Raw genomic sequence first — 23,632 nt, 5'->3', positions numbered from 1 at the left:
TAATAAAACTCTGCAAAGACATTTCTGAACACTTAGAATCAAAAATGAGGAATAGAATTTAGATTTCTATCATATTCAGAGACAGTGCAATTTATGGTTTCCTGATAATGACAAATTATCATTCATGTTCTAGAAGTGTAAGAATTAAAGATTATTTGTGCAGACATGGAAGAAAAAGTTATTGCAACCAGATTGCAAAAAGAAAGCAGCAATATTTGGTTTTATCAGAAAACAGACACCTCATTCATATTAACAGATCCTTCAGAACACTGATTTAAAACCAAGCTCACAGAATTTCACTTAATAAAGGAAATATTATTACTTTACCATGGATCCAAAAAAAAAACCCCAAAACCAAGCAAAACCAAAAATAACACCCACAGATTCCAAACATACCCAAATCTGAAAGTCAAAATTTCCAAAATTTCAAAACCCAAATGTGAGGTCATTAAGCAAAAACTACACAGTTATTGCGCGGACTTTATTTTATAAAAATTGGGTTTATACACAGGCAAAAAAAATTGTGTTGGTTTGTCATTTTGACCAGATCTAAAAGGATGTATTGTGCACACTAATGTGGAGAGGGGGGATGACCTGGATGGATAATAAGAATCTACTATTTTCATAAGTAAAAACAGCATTTGGAATTTTTTTTTTTTATTTTCTGTGTGGGGTCTTTTTTTCTTATCTATCATTTCATATGGAATCCTATGTTCTATTATGACTACTCTTAAGATGCAATTATGATGCTTTGCAAAATACATACAGGAATTTTATATTACTAATGTCAGACATTGAACATTTTTTTAATTAAGGAGAATTAGGTAGGATTTCAGAATGTTTAGGAAAGTAACACAAAAGTGAGACACCCAGTTCTGAAACATAACCTTTCAGTTGTAATCCAGCAAGATATATCTGTAAAAAGTAACATAAAATCCAATTTTAGCACGATTTACCAGCATTCTTTTTTAAAAAATTTTTTTTAAAAAATCATTTTTCAGCAGTTATCAGCATTCTAAACAAAAATAACTGCTCATAACCATTTGTAGATTCCTGAGAACCACTGACTGTCATTCAGGTATGGTACTCAATTAAATATGTGGTCTTTCTTAAATTAATATTTTATTTTAACGTTACTGCAATCTCTCTCATGTATTGTCTGGTCATTGCCAACATTTATATGCTTTTTGGAGTAGTATCCAGTCAAACAAGCAAGCTCATGGGAGATCCGTTTCAAGAATAGCTAAATCAGACAGAAAACACAAGATTCTTGAGGAGGGCTTCTTGAGATTTGTTTGTAATGAATCATTTCATAATTGTCATTAGCTTCATATATGGCTGTACTTGCAGTTCTTTTTATTTTGTTTAAAGTAAATATTTCTAGAACACTGGCACATGAAGAATCTTGGCATATGGATGAAAATTCCTTAACTTCTTTGCACATGTAATGCTTAAAGTACACAAACACAGTGTCCTTAATAAGGCATCGGCATTGCTTTTCCCATGAAGAAACAGAAAGATAAAATCCTACTGCTTTATTTTGTGGAACCAGTGAGCCAATTGTCCTTCTGGGCTTTGGACTCTCAACAGCCACTGGGAAGCTGTAGGATCATTTTGAATAGTAAACTTCCTCCCATAGAGGTAATGATGCAAGTGATCTGTTGACCTAACAATGGCCAATACTTCTTTTCTTGTGACAAAGTAATGTTTCTCAGGAGCAGAGTTTGATTATAGCATGAAACTATGCTCTCTAGTTTCTGTGGTCTTAAAATAGTACCTTCCCAGTCTCTAAATCACTAATATCAGTGTCCAGAGGAAAAAAAAGCTTTTTTTTTTTTTTAATAAATAAGAAAATTACTCTCACTTCCAAGTTTCCTAGAAACTTTTTCAAATTTTTACCCAGGCTGACCACATTCTTCTATTGAGAGAAGTAATACAAGAAACTGACAAGTTGGATACAAGCTTGTGTAACTAGAAATACTATCATCCACTTCTCCTCGTTTCAATAGGCCATAAGCTCCACTGCTGGCACAAACTTCAGATAAGTGAAATTGCGCAGACTCTGCTTAGTATTTTACCTGGAGATCTCCAATCATAACTTCAAGTTTTTAAAGCAACTCTTTACACTACATAAATGCTGAAATAACAGTCTATAAAGATTGTGATGCCTTCCTAGAGATGTCGTATTTCAAAAGAGAAGATATGTTGGCTGCTACACTCACCAATATTCTCATTGACATCTTTCTGCAAAAAGACCAATGAGTTATGTTCCCATGACGAGAACTACATTTCCACAACATTTTCCACTGCAGGGCTGAGTACCCATCTCTGGCTGAGTTCCACTTTACCATTTCTGTTCTATATTCTTCCTTGCCATATACCATTTGTTACTTACATCATGTTTAACTTCTATTTTAAAATTCTCTTTTCCTCTACAGTATCTAAAGGTTTCCCGTTATTTCATTCACATATGAAAACTGTATTATTTGTTTCTTAAACTTTATCTTAATTTCCAGTAACAGCACAGTAGCTCACTGACATCACTTTCTATATTTTCTGACTATGCATGTTATAGAGAATATAACATAAGAATTGACATAAAGTAGCATGAAAAAGAACCATTTTTCCAACACACACTACCCTGTACCCAACACAGCCCAACAGCCAAAATCTAAGGGAAATGAAAAGAAAACAAGGAAACATTAAATAATTCTTACTCTGACTTCTCTCACTTTCCACATTTACTTAGGGACTCGAAGAGGCAGAAGTAGCAATAGTGACCAGTGGAGACCTTTCTTCCTTAAATGTATGTAATTGCTGAGGAGGGGGGAACGAGAACATTCCCTGGGAATGAATTACATAGTTTTCTTCTTTACTATTCATATTTGCTCTCATTTGTTTTAAACAACCTACCTGAAAACATACCAATTCCAACATTCTTTTATTTATTTTAAAAGTGAATAATCATTCGTTAGTATACTTTCTCTGTTTTTCATTATTTTCTAGATTTCTAGAAAGGGTGTCTTGAAATAAGAATATAGTTATAGTTTTATCAGTTCTTTAATGCATTGTATTAAAAGAGGGTGATGCTTAAACTACCTCTGAGAGAGTTCTACAGTCATTTGCATTATGAAATTGTTAATAAAATTTCTTGTTATGAAAGATGGGATTACACCCACACTAATTCTGATAAAGAAAAGGGTAAAACGCATGTCTTGAATCATGTAGGCCCAGTTCAGGGAAAAAGTTATATTTACACCTGAAGCCCATTACTTCAGATATTTGTAGCACATTAAATTAAAACATTTTTTAAAATTGTACTTAAGTCCATTTGAAAAGTTTTGTCTTACTTGCTTACTGTTTGTATTGCTGACCATAGTGTTTGCATAAGACAAAAAAAAGTAGAATGTTTGTTTGCTACTGAAAGAAATATTATTTTTAAAAAAGATAAAATATACTGCAAGCAAGATAATGCTACTAAAAAGTAGGCTAGCACTTTTTATAAAAGTTTAAATATTAGTCCTAGTTGTGAGCTAAGCTTTGTGTTCAAAAACTCTTGCCTGTGATGTAAATCAACCTAAACAAGTTTCTTAAAAATCTGAAATGCTGTTGAAAGGCAACTAATTTCCAAATAATATAAAAAAATTAAATAAGAGAACTTTTTATAAAACATGAGATAAAGATATTTTAAAAAGCAAAAGCACTGTAATCCTCTGCACACATAAAATATTGTACTTTGGGTAGGGCATTTCAGAACTCCTAAGGCACCTGTATATGCCGTATACTCATGTCTTTTGCTAGCCCTGGCAGAAAATCCTCATGTATAATAGCACAATAATCTCTACCAACTGCAAAATATTTCATCAACACCTAGACTAGCCCCTTCCATTTTTCATCTCAATTTGCTTAGCACAAGCATCTCGACTATTTTTAGGATGACACCAAAGCCAATATTTTCTGGGTTTCAGTGGTTTTATTTTCTGCCAGAGCAGACAAAATGAGCCTCCATGGATTACTTCAGCTTCAGAGCTAAACAAACTCTAAATCATAACATAATATTTAGTCGCTTCCTGTTTTTAAAAATTATGGTTCAACAGGACGATTCATGGAAGTAAGCCCCCTTCTGGCTTTCCACCTGTTAATCATATTTGTGAAGTTCTCTTTGTAGGTAAGCTTTCATGCAAATAGTGCCTAGTCAGATATGGAAGTAACAAAGACTATTCTGTCTCCTCAGGAGTTCCCCTAGATGCTCAACAGAGAACTGTACGCTCAATCTCAGCATAGCACAGCTCCTTACAATAGAGGCCCAGAAAATCTACTTAAAGGTTTGTTGCAGTGCTACCCAACTAAGGATAAATTAAACAGCAGCAGAAATCAACTTTAATATGATCTACTGATTTACCATGCTGCCAGTCACACCCAGTAACATCGGCATAATCAACCTCTTCTTAAAAAAGTAGCAAAAGTAAGTTGCTATGGGTCTCGCACAGAGGCAGATCCACTCTCTAAATGAAGATTTCCCTTACACTAAGAATATTTCCCCATGGCAAATTAAGTTGATGTGTTAACAAGTACTATTTCCACATTCTTAGCAGTTGAGGGAGGGTGCAGGTAGTGAACGCGTAAGAGCATGTATATATCCATAGCTTCATTCACATCATTTAGTCTTGCTTTCTTAGGGTAGCAATTCTCTCCTTTTAATTTTCTCTTTCTTTTTTTTCCTTCATGAATATGCTTGACTTTTTGTGGTTTTTGCTGAATTTCATTGCTTCTTTCAGGAAATTTTTTTGTTTTCATGACCACCTTGAAAATATTCATGAAGACCACACCATGTGAGAACAGATTCTGCCACCTTCACAGCTCTTTGCTATCCCATGCTCACACTACTTGTCAGGAAGCAGATGGATAGTCCTTATGAGACCTTCCATCAAAGACCCTTGATGTACCCTCAAGGCAATTCTCCTAGCTTATGTTAAAGACAACTCCAGCAAAGGAGACTTACTCCCACTTGGTTTTTTCTTGCATTTGGTTCACCACCACAGGAAAATGTATGTACGTGCACACAATCACACAGGGCTGTACTTGTAAGATGATCTCTGCCTACTTCCTTTGTTCAAGTCACAGAGATACTGTGTCACTCTGAAATAGCTGCCAAAAAATAAGTAATAAAGGAACTTATCATCAAAAGTCCAATAGCCTGTTAATATGGATTAGTGAAAATATTGCTGTTTACTTTTGCAAGTGTATAACCAGAGTGGAGTAGACGACAAAGAGCTTTTCGTTTTCTGTCCTTATAACCTTCAGAGGCATTCTGATGAATAAGAAACCAGTAAATAGTGCAACTCCAAAGTATAAAGGATTTTTTTTGAATGGTCTGTGGTATCAGGGGAAAAAAAAGGCTTCCAAAAACATGTGTTGCAACTTTCTTACAAACTAAAAGAGAATCGGGAGAGTAAAGGAAATCAATGTGAACAGAGCTCCTGTGCCCACAAGACAGTTAGACATATTTTTTAATCCAATTTGAGCATCTTCCCATGAATGAAAATAGTGGAAAATGTTCTGAAAAGCAACCCACACTGCTTATATGAGAATATAGTATAGTCTTACCTTACGTTTTGACAAATCCAATGTTTAATGAAAGTTAATGATCACAGAATGATAGAAATGTGTAGCTAAGTTTGAAATATCCAATGTCTAGACACAAGAGGTCATAAATGGGTAACACTGAAGATGTTGTGACTAGCTAATGTTAATTTGATCTTTAAATGTGATTTTTCATTGTTTAGGTAGGTTTGAAAAGACATTAGGAAATCTGGTTTAATGCATTTATGGACACATTTTTCTTAGCCGTATCACAGTCACACAGTAAGTTTCTGCAGGCATATTGAATGTTGTGAATGATAGAGTCTGGCAAGATCTGAAGAGATAAGCCTTAATAACAGTCATATTTTATAGTCTTTCCTTCTCAAGGACATCCAAACAAACACACATAGCAGTACCGAAAGGAAGTCACATGTATCTTTCACAAATTTCCATTTTCTTCCCGCAGCTGCTAACAGATGAGGCACGCGCAGGGCTTACCTCTTCCCCTCAACTGACCCCATGTATGTTTACTTCAAGACTAAGAAAGGATCAAATCTGGGCATAAATAGATTATTTAACTATGTTTTTGTCCTTTATGTAAACTTTATACCCAATAACCAATAACAAGCAAAGGGATTTAACTGAACAAATTCTTAGCTTACAAAAACAAAGCTACACCTCATTTTTTATATTATTGGACCATTTTGCCAAGTACCACCTTTATGTTTGGTTTTGACTGAACAAAACCAAAAATCTTATTATTTGCACAGTTGTATACGGCCTTTGTAGGTAAAGAGTGCTTCCCCCCTCTCCGCCCCTGCCATTAACCCCTCTCAATTCCTGTATGTGTTGTTTGTTCATCAGTGATGGCCTTTAATACATCTGCATCATTACTATTCTCAAACCACCTTTATGATGTCTGTCTATTTTTTTTTTCCAAAAAACTGAAGAGAATAATGTGGTCAGGGACAGCAGGGGACATGTCTAAATAATTCAGTGTCTAAAATAGACCAGCATCTCCAGGTAAGCATCAAAAAACTTTAGCCAAAAATCATACTGCTCTGAAAATGGACTTACTCAAAAGCATGGTTCTTACAAATCAGCAAGACACGCTCCCTCAGTACTTAATGTCTCTTCTTCTAAAAGGAAGAATTCCACATTTGCCATCAAATTAGCTATGACCAGTCACTGGCCTTACGTTTCCAGTTTGCACAGTAATCTTTCCAAATACCAGCTCCAGGGAGTGAAATATCAAAATCTCATTGTTGTGTGTACTACAAAGAAGCATATACGGGTGCCTTATAACACCAGAAAGACTAGGGGTTTTCTCAGCAAGAATATATATGTATTTTTTTTAAAATACATAATTATTAACTGTAAAAGGTAGCTGGTTTAGGGTTCTTTTTCAATTTGAATGGAAAAAAAAATCCATGTGAGTAGAGGAATTTTTTTCCTAAGGATAATAAATCATGAACTATAAACATTGTTGAACAGCAAAAATCAGATAAGCAATAATGTTACAAATTAGGTTCCCTAAGGTTGAGTCCTGATATTCATCCTTGTTAAGAGGCACAATGTGAAGCAAGAACAATGAACTTTAGTATAGTACTTGAATGCATGCTCATAATTTCTTAAAGTTTCTGTATGGATTTTATGAACATCTTTCAGTTATTGGAATGCTTAAAAAGTGTATTGCAAGCTGAACATACATATTCCGGTTAACAAATATAAAACCAAAAATTACTATGATGCAGCATCTTAAAAGCACATTAATTTCCCTGATTTAGAGTACTCTGTATTACTTTAATTTTCCTAATGTACCTTTTTACCTAATTCCTTAACGAGTAAGTAACATGGAATTCCTTTTAAAGATTTCCCGCCTTGTAGGATAAATGTTACTGAATAACAATGAAGGTATTGCTTTATAAAATACTTTTCTCTTACAGAATATATAAACTTCATGTTCTTTTTTGTTATTCACATATGCATCTACATAGCACAGTGTTTCTGATTGTGTTGCAGTGTTTAATCAGTGAAACAAGTTATGTTACTGCTACTGGACTGCAGTATCTTTAACCAATGGGTATACCCTTTCAGCTTAAAAAAAAAAAAACACCACAAGTTGAAATTACTCTCCACCATGTTCAATCTGTTTTGTAGCACATTGCTAAATATTGTTAATAAGTGAATGACAATTTTAAGTGTAAAAAAGTGTACTGCAATTTTAAACTATAATTGGGGAAAAAAAAAAATGAAGGAAAGCCAGATTCTGGAATGGGATCCTTCGCTAATGTAAACCAGCATAGATGGTTTAACTGGAAGAGCACTATGTCATTCAATCTGGCTATGGACCTAATCCTGCATTTTTGGAAGATTACTCTATCACCAAGTCATCTATACAATTATTATACTTAGGATAAACAGACAGATTTCCATGGGCTTTTAACATAATTACTTAATTTTGGCATTAGAATGATCTAAACCAGTCTTTCTTTAAACAATGTCCCACAATTTACAACTCTGATTCTTATTTCATTTTGTACTAACATAAGCCACTGACCTAAATGGAAAGTTAGAAGATGGTCAGACCTGAAGTATACTACAAGTTCCCTTACTTCAATATTTGATCCATAAATTGTTGTTTTGAACAGCTACATATAAGAAACTTTACCAAGTACGCACAGAGTTCATGTCACAGGTGGTATAAAACAAACAAACAAACAAACAAAAAAAAAAACCACACAAAAAACACAAACCACTAGCAAAAATCAATTTAACACTAAACAATCACAGAATGGCAGGGGTTGGAAGGGACCTCTGGAGATCATCTTGTCCAACCCCCCTGCTTGAGCAGGGACACCCAGAGCAGGGGGCACAGGAACGCGTCCAGGCAGGTTTTGAATGTCTCCAGGGAAAGAGACTCCGCAACCTCCCTGGCCAGCCTGTTCCACTGCTCTGGCACCCGCACAGTAAAGAAGCTTTTCCTCTGGCAATATAGGTAGCTGATATTCGTTAATGGCTGAGCACTGACTCTGAAAATATAGGTAGGAATAGAAGATTTTATCAGTCTCCAAGTTAAATAACTACTTTCTTCAAAATTTTACAATGTGAACTGTTGAGGCAGGACTTTAATTACTTTCTCATGTATTAAAAAAAAAAACAAACAACAACAAAAAATGAAAGTCACAAATTTGACCATGGCGAGCTATGAGACTCAGATTTCCTTGTAAATGTTTCATGCTTAGTAGTGTAATTATTTTTATTATGGACTATTCAGTAAGTCATGTCCTAATTGTGTAACTTTCAAATAACAGCATAGATATGAGCTGATTGACAGAGCTGGTATATATTTAGCTCCTGGAGAAATACAAAAGCCCAAATGGATGGCAAGTTCAATTATAAAATAATCCTTAATAAATTTACCCAGACGATTACCTACTAAGTGTGTATATGCACATGAATGAGCATTTTAAAGAAGTGCATTAAATTCAGTATCAGTTACCTTATGACAAAAAAAAACACTTTAAAGTAATAGCTATTTTTATTTTCAGAGAAATGTGACACTTAATTTGAAATATTTTACTGGAGATAGAGAAAGCTAAATGTGAAGACGGCACACTCTTCCAAAGCTGAAGTAGTTCTGCATCTTTTGAAGCAAGCTTGACAAACTTTACGCAATAAACTTCCTTAGAGTAAGTATTATGATTACCTGTGGTGAAAACAGCACTACTCATTTGCTGGTGAGCTTTTAGCAGAATGAGTGAGCAGTTTCTGTTTCAGCATATTTTTTATGTTTTAATAATAGGAAGAAGCTGTTGAGACATTAACATATTTATCTTTCCCTTTTAAATTCCTACCTGAGACTTTGAGTTCATTGTGCAATAATAGAATTCAAAATCTGGAGGCAAAATAAGAACCCCTACTCAATCCACTTTCACTTCCTTCATACTGCTGATGCCATGAAAGGCATGGTTCATCTAGCCTGACTTTTGCCATGTAAGATCTCTCCAGTTTAAGCCAACCTTCTCTAATCCTTCTGTCTCCTTCAGTCTCCAAATACTGCAGAGGCAGCCTAACTTTACTTGAACTAGAAATTTAGTTTTCAGACAGAGATAAGGCCTTTCAGATGTTTTATTTTTTATGAAGTTCCCCAGAAAGTTAGAAAAGCAAAGAATTTCCAAAAAGGACCAGAAAAATAACATTCAAACATACATTCTTCTTTTGTATAGGTAAGTGATCATTTTCCATTTCAGCTATTTAAAAAAAGAATTGTTCTTTCAAAATTGTTTTGGCCACCTATAAGAAATTACTTGTTCCATTAATCAGTAAAAATACAGCATAGATCATTTAGTACTTTAAGATTCCACTACACATATTGAAATCAGAGAGTGTTTATATAACTAGGAAACCTCAGAGACAACCAGTAAAATATTAAAATAGAAGAAAAGAAGAGGAAAAAAGCCATCTTACATTGAATTAAAAAACTCATCAAAGTTCCTAAACAACAGTTCCTGATGGCATAGTGAGTAAGCTCTGTAAGTAAGTAATAAGGAGTGTTCTATCAGTGTTACTGAGTCTAATACAAGAATTAGTGACTCTAACAATCAGGGGTTTTCGTCGTGCTGAAATATTGACAGACATTATCAACATAAATCCAGATAACCATTGTACTGAAAAAAAAGAGAGAGCTTTTAAAGAATTTGGGAATTCAAATACAAATAAAATAATATAGACATTCAGCTATTGTGAATGAGTGTATTTCCCCAAATATAGAGACGAAATTTTATAGGAGCCATAAATGATTCTGATGCATTGATAACAAAACATTGTTACCTAAGGGCTACAGTGTAGCTGTGCTTTAAACTACCCCTACTGTAGACACCCATCACCATACTAGCAAAGAACCTGGTTCTATATACGCCAGGCAGAAACACCTTCCACTTAAAGTCGAAACACTTAAAAAATATATCATCCAAGAATGTGTATTTCACTCAAAATATACAAACAAAGCTCCCAAACACATTCCTAGGTGAATTACTCCAATAGCATTTTGGAAAGACTACACGAGAGTCATGGACAAAGAAATCTGAATCTAGGCTGATCCAAATCAATTGCAAATTTTAAGCCAAGTGTATCTTTGAAGGAAATATAAAAAGAGCAGTCTTAGCACTGCACCCATGGGTCACTTCTAATTTTCGCCCAAAGAATAAAAAAAAGCTTTGTGGGTTTTATTCATTCAGAATTACTTTTTAATGAAATTAAGAATACTTTTTTGAACTGCTATTTACTGTTTTATGTAGTATTACAATACTATGTAGTCTATCCAGAGCTGGCTGAGCTCCTGTAATTGGAGTAAAGATCATTACATGTTTGTTCCGTAGTCTCTGCATTACTGAAAGCTTTGCCTGTTTAAATTGAAGGCACTATATAAACCTAAGAATATTGCTACTGTACAATAAAAAAAGCCAAAAGACATGGGGCGGGGCGAAGCATAAAATGATAAGTATTAATACGATAGTGGTCTTTGATTCTCCATATTCCAATTCCGATGTGGCAGCACAATGATATTATGTTATCATATTGTTTAATCTAATCTTCCAATGTACATTACAGCATAACATTACAAAAAGCTTATTCATAAAACTTTAATTCGCCTTGCAGATTGAGGAGTATGGAAATAAGGCACCTTCTAGTTTCTCTTTTGCATTATTGACAGAACTTCTAGTAACTGCTCCTCTGGAAGAGATTAAACAGGATGAAGGTTAAAACTCAGAAACAGACAAGGTAGATGTATTAATTAGGGGACAACGACCTGCTGTAATTTACAATGACTACAAAAGATTTAGGTGTGGGAATTGTTTTGGCTTTTTTTTTTTTTCTAAATCGAGAGGATTTTCTCTTGTATAAAATAAAAACCCTCTAATATTTGAGTCTAGAAAGATCTCTTTTTCTTTGGTTTCTTACCTCCAGTGACAGAAACGATTTCGTTCAGCAACCACATTTGAATGGGAGGTATTACTTGAACCTTGCATCACTTCAAAAGACAAGCACCAGTCAGTAAGAAGCCAGTTATACTTCTCAGCATCCAATCTGTCGGACAATTGTGTGAAAATCATTTTACAAGGCTGTTGGTGTTCCAAACACTGGGTGAAAGGATCTGGGGATATTCCAGAAAGCCCACACGGATGAAAGCTTTTTTAACCTACATTAAATCTTGATAATGCAATAATGAGTCTTTTTAAAGGATGATTCTAACTCCCCTATCTAGTGCAATAAAGACTGTATACAGCTAATCTGCTTTGCCCTTTCAATTAAACTTGTACAGGACGTTCTATGTAGTTAGCACCCTGAATGAGTCATTAAAATTCTCGTTCTGTAAGAGTTGTGTGCAGCACACCGTTGTTTCTAAATTCCATTAAATCCAAACGGTCTTTATCGCCCCATGACCACTGTGACTTCAATCATCCAATTTAATTACCTTACAAAATTGTCAGCAGAAGCAGCAAAGAAAAACAGGAAGGGCTGTGACGTTATCAAATTGAAATCTTCCTCTGTGCTGTTTAATCTAGACCAGTCAATAACAATGCTTCTCACCTCCTTGCTGCCTTCCCGAGGCTCTTAACCTTACCCTTCTTTCAAAGATTTCTGTTGTTGTTTATAAGACTGATTTTGAACTCCTCTCCGTGAGGACGTTAACACATATTGAAAGCTTCTTGTCCTTGACAGTAAAATTTTCATGGGCTCTAAATACTGGAATTACCAAGCCACGGACCTCTGGGGGCTGCTACAACAAGCGTTTCTTTTGCAGATTTTCATCGCGTTCTTGATCTGAAGGCAGGCTGCCCTCCCCACTAAAACCAGATTACGTACGTTTTCTCATTTCTCTTTTAAATACAGGCAGAAAGGTTACCTCCTTCCACTAAAAGGATGTCAGTGCGAAATCCAAAGGAAAGACAGTGCACATCCAGGAGAGCTAATGCAGGTCCAGTCTAGGAAAACTCTACGTGATTACCCAACAGGTACTTTTCACTTGACCTCGTGTCTCATACCTTTTTGCAGAGAGATAGCTCTCACTGCTGCTTCATGACTTTGCTCGTTTTAAATGCTATGTTAAAATGTTTAAATGCTATGTTTAACTATGTTAAAATGGTCACCAGAATTGCAGAAACGTGGGGTCCGACACCCGCTGGCAACTGCACAAGCAGCGGGCGCAACGAGCTGGCCTCTCTGGTTTTGCCATGCTGTATCTCGTGAAAGCAATTCTATGGAGATAAGCTCAACCTGTTTGAAGCAAAGGAACTCAGCTAAGACGTATGTCAGATGAAACCCCTGCTAAATCTTCACGGAGGAAGTCTCCAGTGTACAGTAATTCCCCTTTCCAGGTTCCACAATGGAGTTGAGAAAAGAGAGAGTTTTTTCTTCAGTCCCAAAGATTACATGATCATATACAGCTTTGTTTTGCGGTTATTATTATTATTATTAGGAAAGTGCTAGCTTTGTAAGAGTTTGGTGTAGGCTCTTCTAGTGAGAAAAAAATAAAAGTAAAAAATTCAGTAGTAGAAAATGTTTCTGGTAAGAGTTCAAAACTCTCCCTTCGTTCTTTGAAATGTATTCCCATCTCTCTCTCGGCTTTCTTTTACTTTTAACCTGAAAGAAGAACCTCCCCCTCCCCTTAAGGTTCGTTGTAACCCACAACATTCAGCTCCCTTCCCCATCTGTTTGAAGTCAGGCAGCTCCAAAGCAACTAAAAGTCGAGACTACAGACACGGCCCTCTAGTTTTCTTCACCCTCCTTTTGGAATGCGCTGAAGAAAATAAAATATCTCACAGAGTGGGGAAACACTTCTCAGGCCAGCGGGCCCCCTGCGGCGGAGGACTCTAGGCTTTCACCACACTTCCACGAGTAATGAGTTATCTAAAAGCGAATGAGAAAACGCAGAGACCAAACCGCTTTCACCTTCCAGTCGCTGGTCTCTTCACACCTTTGCTGTAGGAGAGGCGAATTGCTCACGGCAACAAAGACAAGGCCCGGAAGGCGATTTAAGTAAAGGAAGCTATTTTAGAGCGCTCTAGATTTCAAATCACTGAGATTCATGCCCCATGTAGGAATAGGTACGAAAAGAAGGGTTACAAAGAGCCCGGGCTCTTACTGCCTGGGGCAAGGAGAAGGGGCGGGCTTCTGGAAGCCCAGGTGAGCAGTTACTGATAGTTAACAGCTCTTAATGGCCTATTGATTCCGCCTTACAGGGCAAAGTCCTGGGATGTCCCCCGGGGGAAGAGGCAGAAGGAAGGGGGCCTACGAAAAGGAAGCGGGGGCTGAGGCCGGCCCAGGCCGCCTGCAGCACTCAGCGGCTCGGCTTGGCTCGGCTCGGCTGAGTTGGGATCTGCCGAGCTGCCCGGTGTTTCTGGGAGCCGCTGTCCTGGGTCTGCTCTCACCCAGGAGCAGCGAATCGGGAAACCACGAAACGTGACCCCCGATAACGGAACGGATCTGCCGGCGGTCACGTATTTTGGCTTTAGTACGGTGCCAAGTGATAAGGAAAGGGTTTCCATCACACTTAGCACGGCGGAGAGGCAAATACCAGGCTGTTGCTTTTCTCACTCGTCAAGCTGGGACCTGCCCTTTCGTCCGCAGCAAGTGTTGAGGACTGCTCCCGTTCGAAACCCCCGACTACCGTGGGCACAAGCCTCACCCCCAGCGTTCCCTGGGCTTGCGTTTGGGGAGCTGCTCAGAAAGGGCAAGGGAGGGAGCTTGGCCGCACGCCCCACGAAGCAAGGTGTCGTCTGGGAAGGGCTCCTGGTGTGACGGCCAAGGACGGCGCTGCCCCACGCCAGCAGCAGGCGGGCGGCCAGGTGGCTGAGAGAGTGTCGCTGGGGAGGGAGCTGTGCCATCGCACCAGCCTCTCCCCGCGCTGGCTCCATAAGGAGCAGGCAAAAATACCCCCCCACACACGCACATACACACCCCGCATTTGACAGATAAACCAGGCGGCTCGACTTCCCTGTACGGTTGCTAAAAGGTAGCTTGAGAGCGAGAAAGAGAGAAAGGACGTGCTGGCTAGTCCCAACAGTGAGAGAAGCCGTGGGAAGGACAATGCGACTCCGTGGTGGTTAATTTGCACAGGAGGAATGAGGGGGCTGGAGCTCTGGCAGGCTTCAAGCTCTCCCCTGTTGCCATAGCGCTGCTGGCTGAGGAAGAAGAGCAGGGGCTGGCAGGCTGCCTTCTGGAGGGAATCTCCTCAGCGCTCGCTTCTCCTCGGGAAGGACTCCACGGGAAGGCACCCGCATCCCGCCCTCCTGGTCGTAAGGACATCCCGAAGGGGCAGGTAGCACAGGAACCCGGAGAGGGCGGCGGGGAATTCCCCGCTCAGAAATAACCCAAGCTTTTCCACCGCTCCCTCGCTGCTCCCTCCCTCCTCCCTCCCTCCTCCCTGCCGTGCCCGGCACAGGGGCAGAGATGTCAGCCCCTGGGGAAGGAGCGGGAGTTCTTGGCGGTCACAGAGTCACTCTACACCTGGACTAGGCTAAGTCCAGACTCCATAAAACAGAGATGTGCAACAGGCCCGGCTGAGCAGCGCAAAAGTCTTTCTCTCTCTTACGTCTAACATTTTCCATACTAAAATAAACTAACCAACCGCTCCCTACCTACTTCGAAGGCTCAGAGATGGGTTGGCGACAATTCTTTTGAAAGACAGGAAAAAGCGTGCCGTGATTCAGAAGCGGACTCATACTTTGGTTCTACAAACACAGTGAAGCGAGCACCACCCGCTAACCGACCGTGGGACCGGGAGGCGGCTGGGAAGGGAAGTTAGCCTAGAAAAATACATCCATGCGCGACCATGTCCCTGGGCGCCGGAGTCCCGCTGCACCACCCTTCAGTCTCGGGGTTATTTATCATTCTAATCATTATCAAAACGCTGCTTTCCAGGGCTGTCTCTGTAGGTACACTGGACTAACAGTTCGGAGATAATCTAACATAAAGGAGGAAATCTCACCTCTCGCTAATGGTGCGGCCGGGAAGATGTTTGTTTACATAGCTACCCTTGAAAGTAATTCAGGCTCCTAGAGACCGACCCTCGGCACCTCTTATGAATCCCGGTTCGTGGAAGGACAGACAGCCAGACAGTGCCAGATCAGTCCTAGCACTAATTTCACGGCCATGATTATGGATCAGACTGAATGCAAAATAAACCCCGCAATGATATACGGACCCGTTTGGCCGTGTCCAAAGAAACAAGCATTCCTGAAGACGGTTGCTAAGAGCAACGTGCCTTAAGCACCACCTTTAGACCAGATGGAAGCAGAAAATAAGTACTACTAGGAATTCAGCACACGAGATCAGTAACAGCCTGGTGACTTTTTTATCATGACCCACCTTCCTCTCCACATAAAAGTGCGTGCGGGCGGGGGGGTAGATACTGAAACAAAATTAGGTACAAACCAAGTGTCCCGCAGAGATGGATGTAGCGGCTGCAACAGCTTACCCGCGGCCAGCGCCAATGGGGGAGATCCGCGCTTCCCCCCTCCAGCCCTGCCGTCGGTAGGGGTAGGCACAGAGGGTGCCGCTTGTCTGGGAAAGCAACTTTCGCCCCCACTCTCCGGTTCCCCCCCGGGCGCTGCGCTCCGCCCGCGGTTCCCGGGGCGGCCAGAGGGTCGCGGGCGAGGGGCTCCTGCCGTGGCTCGCCCCGGAGGGCTTCCCCGGGCTGCACAGCCCCCCTCGGACCTGCTGGTAACGGTCCTTTCCGTCCTGCCCGCCCTTCCCGCCAAACTTCCATAGGGGATAGAGCGGCTGGAATTCCTCCCTCCCTCACTGCCCGCACACACGGGCGCAGCTGATAAGGTTAGCTTCACGGTCCAGCTGGGATAATCTTTAAACAGTAAACCCGCTCTGCTCTCCTTGAAATATCATTCTGATCTATGTCTTTTCTCTTCTTTTTTCTTTCTTTTTTTTTTTTTTTTTATTCCTGGGGCGGGGGGACTCATACAACTTTCCTCGCACAGAAAAGCTGTGTTTTTGAAACGTATCGCAAAGGCTCTGTCACGACCACCGCTCGAGACATAAATCCTCTCTTCTCTAACCCTAAACGCCACCGAAGCGGCAAGCAACCAGACAGGCGCTTCAAGGGAAGTCAGCCCAAAGGTCTCAGATTAGAGCGTCGCGCCCACACGGGATCGGCTCGGGTGGACCAGAGGCGGGCGGCCGAAACTTAACAACTAGTTGGCAGATTTTTAACCGATCAAGCACCATGTTAGCCATGCTTTCCAATACTATGGAAACAAAAAGGTACATTAGGAGGAAGCCACGCAAGCTGCGCAGAGCCCCAGGCAAACGCATTTGCCAGTCATTTTTCTCTCTATTGTTATTATAATTATCATCATCATCGTGCCGTTACTACGGCTACAATGAGCTGCAGCGACAGAAAAAACACACGGCAATTCATCCCTCCGGATGCAAAATAAAGAGGGACTTGGGTGCCTGACTCCGGTAGCGCGTCCCGGCTCTACCCCAGCACCCCCTTCGGAGTCAATCCCTCGCATACCGCATTCAGGCTTAAAGGCACAAGGAAAAAAGTGTCGGGAAATCTTACCAAATCTTAATACATGTGTGGTTCCTTGAGAATATCCAATCCACAGTAAGCAAAGAAGGAGTCTAATGGTGCATCTGAAGACTGGATTAGTTAGAATAGGGGAAATAATCTTCATGATGTTTCTATGCACACACGCGCTGCCTTACTTCCCCCTTCTAAGCCGTCAGGTTTCCCGGTAGGGTGAGAATGAGGATACGTAAACTGATGGCCCTCAGACACGATCACGGCATGGTCACAGAGAGAGGAGAGAGTCTACGCTTCCCAAACCCATTAGCAATCCCTGCATGTTCTTCATTCACTGCGCCAAGGAGCAACCTTCAACTGCAAGGAATGGTGGGACATCCATGTTAGTCGGGGGAGAATCCTTGAGAAATCCAAACACACACAATGTCCAGCCGAGTAAACCTGGGAGGCAAGAAAGGAGGAAAATCAATAGGTAATCCAGCTCGAGAAATCGCTGAGGTATCGCCACATAGCGAGAGTCAATGAGCACCAGCCGTTTTACTGGCGAAGCTTTTGCTGTGCTCCCATTCTACTGCACTGCTGCACAGCTTCTGACGCGAAGCCAAGATTAAGTGAGAGAAATTGAGATAGCTCTTCTCTTCTTAAGGCTGCCTGCCAGACAGCCTTCCCAATTTCTATTATGCAACCGATCTGGTCGCCTAGCGTTGTCGGAGGGAAAAAAGAGCTCGGTTTTATTTACATGCTTCTAATTGCTATCAGTATTTCACTTGTTCTGAACAATAGCTATAAGGGTCTGTAGCGGGGTGGGGGGGTGGGGATGAAAGGAATCGGTTGTGTAAAAATCAGTTCATGCATTTTAGTATCTGTCTGCCTGGGTCGAAATCACTTAGCTTTAAAGTTGTGAAAGAGAAGGCTAACAATAAAGTCATGCAGGTTATAAGAGTAACGTTTAGGCCAAAAAAAAAAAAAAAAAAAAAAAAGAATAAGATCACGACATTTACATTCATTAACTGTTACTCACGTTAATGCATGAAATAAGGTAAATGCGATGGCTTGTATACTGACTGTCCTTAGGAACTTGCTCCGGACCCAGTGGCCATGGAGTACCAGCCTGCTTTTGCAAGGTAACCAGGAATCGGCAGCACTAGAACAGGCTTGTTGAATGCACAGACCTGTTTAGCTCAACTTGCTTGAAATTGCAATGTTACTTAAAAGACAGTAACTTGGAGATTTACTAGTTTATGTTTTGCACTTGATTCTGCCACTTTCTTATTTTGCACTCTGCTGTCCTTTCAGACCAGTATTATGGAAATATTGCTGTTCCTCCCTGTACTGCGAGATCTGTGTAGTTTGTCATTTTGCAGTCCTCAGTGAAAACAACAGCACTTCCGAGCTTGATAATGGGATACCGAGTTTGTATCTGCAAATGCAGCCACGGGCTTTTGTCTTTTGGCCAGGTGTTTCAAAGAAGATAAACTCATTCTGTGGACTACTTCAGATTTTCCTTGGAAATACAATTAGTTGTGTGCCTGTATCCATTAAAATACATTGAACCAGGACTGTCAGACTTTGCAATCTAAGTGAAGCTTTTGCTGGACCTACTTAAGCTTTAATACAAATATTAAAAGATAATTCCTAGAGTCCCCACCAGGAAAATGAATTCATTTTATTCTACATTGTGCCTACAGACATCTTTTGTCTCCTTTATCTCTCTCTCTGCCTTTTATTACTAAAGAAAATATCACTGAGAGACTTCCCCTACAGATACATACAGATGAACACAGAATAAACCCGACTTTACAGAAATAAATACCGATGATGTCAAGCTAATGAGAACACTCTGTGGAATCTATCAGAAGCAGAGCATAGCAGAGGTGAGTTACAGTTTATTCTTAAATAATATCTGTGCATTGTAGACATGTAAATAAGTAACAGCAGCATTTAAATTATAACCCGTAATGTTGGTGCTCTGTACCCCTAAGAGTGTTAGCAATTCACAGTAACTTTTTATCGTTATGGCTTACTGATTTCCTCTGCACGCATTTACTTAAAACACGGTAAAACGCTGATGAAAAGAAATGTACATTCTGCAAGGGGATTATTAAACATCATTGATTTTTTTTTCTTTAAGATGGAGGCATAACTGCAGTGTCAAAAATAAGTATCATGAATGGCTAGTTCTGCAGTCTGGCAGGGAATTCAATCAGACGATTTGACTATTGGAGCACTTTAAAAAGAACACCTAGTGTTAAAAGCAAGGATATCTAGCGACTCCTTCAGTTCACACTTAGAATATCTCCCAGTAAAAATGTAGAGAGATGCTTTTTCTTGTATTTTCTATTTCGGTTATTCTCTTCTACTCGTTCATATTTCATCTTAGTCGAAGGGGAAATAAAACTGGCCCACGTGAGTACTGTGAACGTCCTTTGCCTCACTCCTCTTTCCCCTGGTGTTGCTGAAATACAGGACATGAGGCATCTTTAGATACTTTTAAAATTGTGAATGCTCAGATATCGCTTCCTGTCTAAATGGATTTTTAAAAATTTAATTTAATTTTGGTAAGCGCTTTTGAAAATATTATATTCATGGTCAGCTTCAGCACATTAGGCAAGTCATAAACTTTGAGAAAAGTGACTCCTGTTATCAGTCTGATTTTCTAAGGTCTCTTGAAAAAAAATACAGCTACCTGTAATCTAAGCCCAACCGAGCCCCTAAGTCACCGAGGCGCGTATCACTGGCATCACAAACCGACTTGTGATTAATTCCTTTTGCTGTTAGATACTCAGCAGCCCACAGGGCAGCCCCCGGTCGCACGCATACGACTCCAGCCAAGTTGCGTTTCCCTCCGCGCCCGCATCCCGCCGCGGCTGCGGGCTCAGCACCGCGGACAGCGCCCGGCGCGGACACGGCGCGGGGGGCGGTGGCGGCCCCGGCGCGGCCCCTTCAGCACCACGGAGAGCGCCCCCGCTCCCGCCCCCCCCCCCCCCCCCCCCCCCCCCCCCCCCCTCACCCCCCCCCCCCCCCCCCGGCCACCTCAGGTGTCAAACCGCCCTCTTTATTTCCCCTCCGGTCATTTCACGACACGGAAAGGAAATTAAAATCTGATATCGGCTTCTTTAAAGACAGATTCTACCCTCGATTCCGGTAGCTGGTCAGCTGTTTTATGGCGTTTCACGGGTTTAGGAGTACCACTCTCCTCCTTGTCTGCTACCGCACGACGCCTAATGCTCTCTCTTAACATCCCTCCCCTGCTTCTTTCAAACCGTAGCTCCCACCTTGAAGGAAAATCGTAGTTAATCCAGAATTATTTTCTCAAGAATATCAGATCCTTATCAAAAAGTAAATCTTGAAAGGCATCAGGTGTTTAGAACTCACTAAATGTTTGGTGACTGAAGACCACTTACAGTCTATACAATTAACTAAAGCCTCAGACTTCACCACCCTAGGCTCTTTTCCTGTTAGTTAGACCTTAACTTCATCTCTTCTTCGGGGAAGGGAGAGAAAAGGAAGGGTAAACTTTACAAAAGGTACTTTTGTCCACTCTCCAGAATGATTTCAATATGAAAGCAGGTAAATATTCTTAGCGCCTTTCATATTGCCTTCCCTGCAAGACGTACAGTTCAAAGGTTGGAAATCCCTAATAAAATTATGTACTGGAGAAGTGGGTCTTGTGCTTTGGGGCTTGTCACCACTGTTACACAGTTCTTTTCAGATTAAAGTCTTTACGAAACTGCCTTCCACACTTCAGTGATCAACAACTGGAAATCTACAATTCCTTGGGTATACAGTTTGATTTGTTTTACATTTTGGTCATCTGTTGTAGGCACGGTAGTAACACATCTTTAATACACAAGGACAATGTTCAAGTGAAGCGGATGTGAAAAATAGTACTCGGGCTACAGGCGGGGAAAGAACACAGTCTCAGGCCTTTAAATCTTTTCTGCGTAATAAAAGCCTACTAAATTCTTTAGTATGTGTCAAGTATAAATGGTGATCTTATGTGCATAATGTTTCATTTGGAAAGAGGAGATATGTGATTCTGATTACCTTATTATATCAGGCGTTTTTTCCTTCAGATCATATTTTCATGTGCTGTTATCATAATAAAAGTTAACCCAGTTCCAGCTAGCTGCCACCTACCGGGATGTACAGTTCTACCATATTACTTTAAAAAGGAATTGGCTTTCATTTTCAGGTCATCGCTATGTCTCTAAGAACCGGTGATAAGATTTTTATATCACTTAATCTACTCTTTTGTCCTCTCCCAACAACAACTGATACAAATTTAGTGTGCGTCTAAAATATGGTCCCCAAAGCTTTGTTTGCCGGACCTTTTTTCGGCAAATCCTTCCAAACACTTCAGATTCACATGCCACCACAGTCCTCCTGCTGTTGCAATCTGGTGCGAGGAGAGCCATAGCTTACCGCAACACTTGACCAGCCTCTCCAGATCTCTAGAAACAAGTATCGCAGCTTTGCTGACAAAGCAGTAACACAGTCCTCCCTTTTTAAACGTTTGCCAAAGTATTCGAATGAATGTTGATATTATAATTTAAAAACACATTGCGGCCCATTTGCACTTCACTCCCACCAGCTATAAAAACCATAGGTTCTCCTCTGCCTGTTATTAGCTCGGTCCAAATTTACAACCAAGTTTCTGCTGCACCGATGATTAATGACTTTTTAAGGTGGTAATTAATTTTTAGCTACTGGAAAGATGTGCATTCTAATTAACGAACTGAGTATGCGGTAGACTTACTTGTTCAGACACTTTTGAGTATCATAGCAATGCACTTTCCTAGCAGGTTTTAAGCAGCAAGAACAAATATTTGTGGCATTATCTACAGATCAAGCTTTAGTCCCTTCAGTTTGCTCTGGGGCTGGGGAAGCTGTGAAAGATTTTGGGAGGCGAAGGAGGATGTTTAATGTTTTCCATGCTCTACTCCCCCAAAAGTTTCTAAGGAAAACGTGAGGAGAGATCTTTCATTGTAATGGATTCATTCCTTTCCAGTGCGCACACGGCTCACTGCAATCATGCCTCCACTCCGTAGGCAGGAATGTCTCTTGCTCTACCCAGAGAGTGTCAGTGCCCTGGCTGAGTTAGCGATGCTCTCCCAAAGAATGCTGAATCTGTCCAGAAATAAATGACAGGACTGCCGACAAGCCGAAAGGGGGGCTGTCTGCGTCGTACCGTGGGGGCCGGGTAGGGACAGGAGGAGACCTCACGGAAGTAGCGACTGTTGTCCACCCACAACTCTAGCGAAGTTAGAGCCCATTTCTCACCTCCGCTCCCCCAGGAGAGCGTGGGGCACATCCTGAAGGCTGCCGCCTCGGCGGCCCTGAGCCCGGCCCGGGGGCAGCGCTCCGGCCGCGGGGGGCGGTTCCGGGCGGGGGCACTGAGGGGCTGCTTCACTGCCCTGGCCTCTCGCCCCCGCTTCCCACCCCTCCGCCCCCAGCGTAGGGACAGCGGCGGCTCTGACGGTGCGAAGCAACGCCGGGAGAAGAGCAAGGCGGCAGTTTTGCCTACCCCACGGGAGGGAGAGACCTGGGCGGCGGGAGCCGGCCAGCCCAGCAGCGCCCGGGTTCGGCAGCTCAGCGCCCGCCTTTGCCTGGAGACACCTGGCCGAGGGGCATCGCGGTGTGCGCCCCGCGCCGCCACCCTCCACCGCCCTTCCCCCCCCCCCCCCCGCAGCCCCTCAGTTGCATGCAACCCCTCCAGCCGTGGCGGCCACAGCCGGAGACGCCGGGACATCCTACCTTGAGCTCCGGGCGGGGAAGCGGGGAGGGAGAGGAAGGCGGAGGCGGGGGGAGGAAGGGCGGTGGCAGGACGCCGGGGGCTGCCCGGGCTGCGGTGCAGCCGGCGTCCGGGCACCACTGACGGCGGCGGCAAGCGGCGGCCGAGCGAGGGAGGGAGGGAGGGAGGAGGGAGGGAGGGAGGGAGGGAAGGAGGGAGGGAGGGAGGGAAGGAGGGAGGGAGGGAAGGAGGGAGATCCGCCTCCCGTCGGGAGCGCTGCACAGCGCTCTTTAAAGGAGCAGAAACCCGCTTCCCCCGCGGCCGCCGCTCCCGGCTCCCCGCAACGCCAAGCCCCGCCGCCGCCCGCCCGCCCGCCCGCCCTGCCGGCACCGGCGGCCGCAGGGCTTCGGCCGAGCAGAAGCGCTCCCGCCTTTCCCCCCGCCCCCTCTCCCCGCGGCCGCCCGAGGGGCTCGAGCTCACCGGGCGGCCGGTTTTCAGAGCGTTAAAAGTCCAAGCTCCTAATCGGGGTCCCCGAGTCCGTTTTGTAAACACGGGGCGGGATGGGGGCTGGGGTTGGACCCTACCGCCTGCAAAACGGCGCTCAGCTACCCCTGCCCGTCCCCGTTTTGCTCCGTGCGTGCGGGGGTGAGCGGAGCGCCCCTACCACAGCCTGCGGGGGTGCTAGAAAAAGTGCGGGTGCCTTCGGCTGCTTCTCGAGTCCTTCCTCATGCCGAAGCTCGCCTGTCCCCGCTCCTACCCTGCAC

At 42.3% G+C, this 23,632-nt stretch overlaps 1 protein-coding gene across 1 annotated transcript in view; it reads right to left on the bottom strand.

The window, feature by feature from the left end:
- GRIK2 (glutamate ionotropic receptor kainate type subunit 2) overlaps nucleotides 1-17,710 on the bottom strand; it is a 418,771-nt gene extending 401,061 nt beyond the window's left edge. Inside the window, exon 1 of the mRNA XM_075087352.1 lies at nucleotides 17,171-17,710. Within this exon, the coding sequence (XP_074943453.1) occupies nucleotides 17,171-17,285 (115 nt within the window). The 5' untranslated portion in view covers nucleotides 17,286-17,710. The remainder of the gene's footprint in view (nucleotides 1-17,170) is intronic.
- Between the last annotated feature and the right edge of the window lie 5,922 nt (nucleotides 17,711-23,632).

Source organism: Phalacrocorax aristotelis, chromosome 3 (genome assembly GCF_949628215.1).
Source record: "Phalacrocorax aristotelis chromosome 3, bGulAri2.1, whole genome shotgun sequence".
Lineage (NCBI taxonomy): Eukaryota > Metazoa > Chordata > Aves > Suliformes > Phalacrocoracidae > Phalacrocorax > Phalacrocorax aristotelis.
The sequence above is the reverse complement of the archived record's forward strand: the minus strand, read 5'-3'. Positions and strand labels throughout refer to the sequence as shown.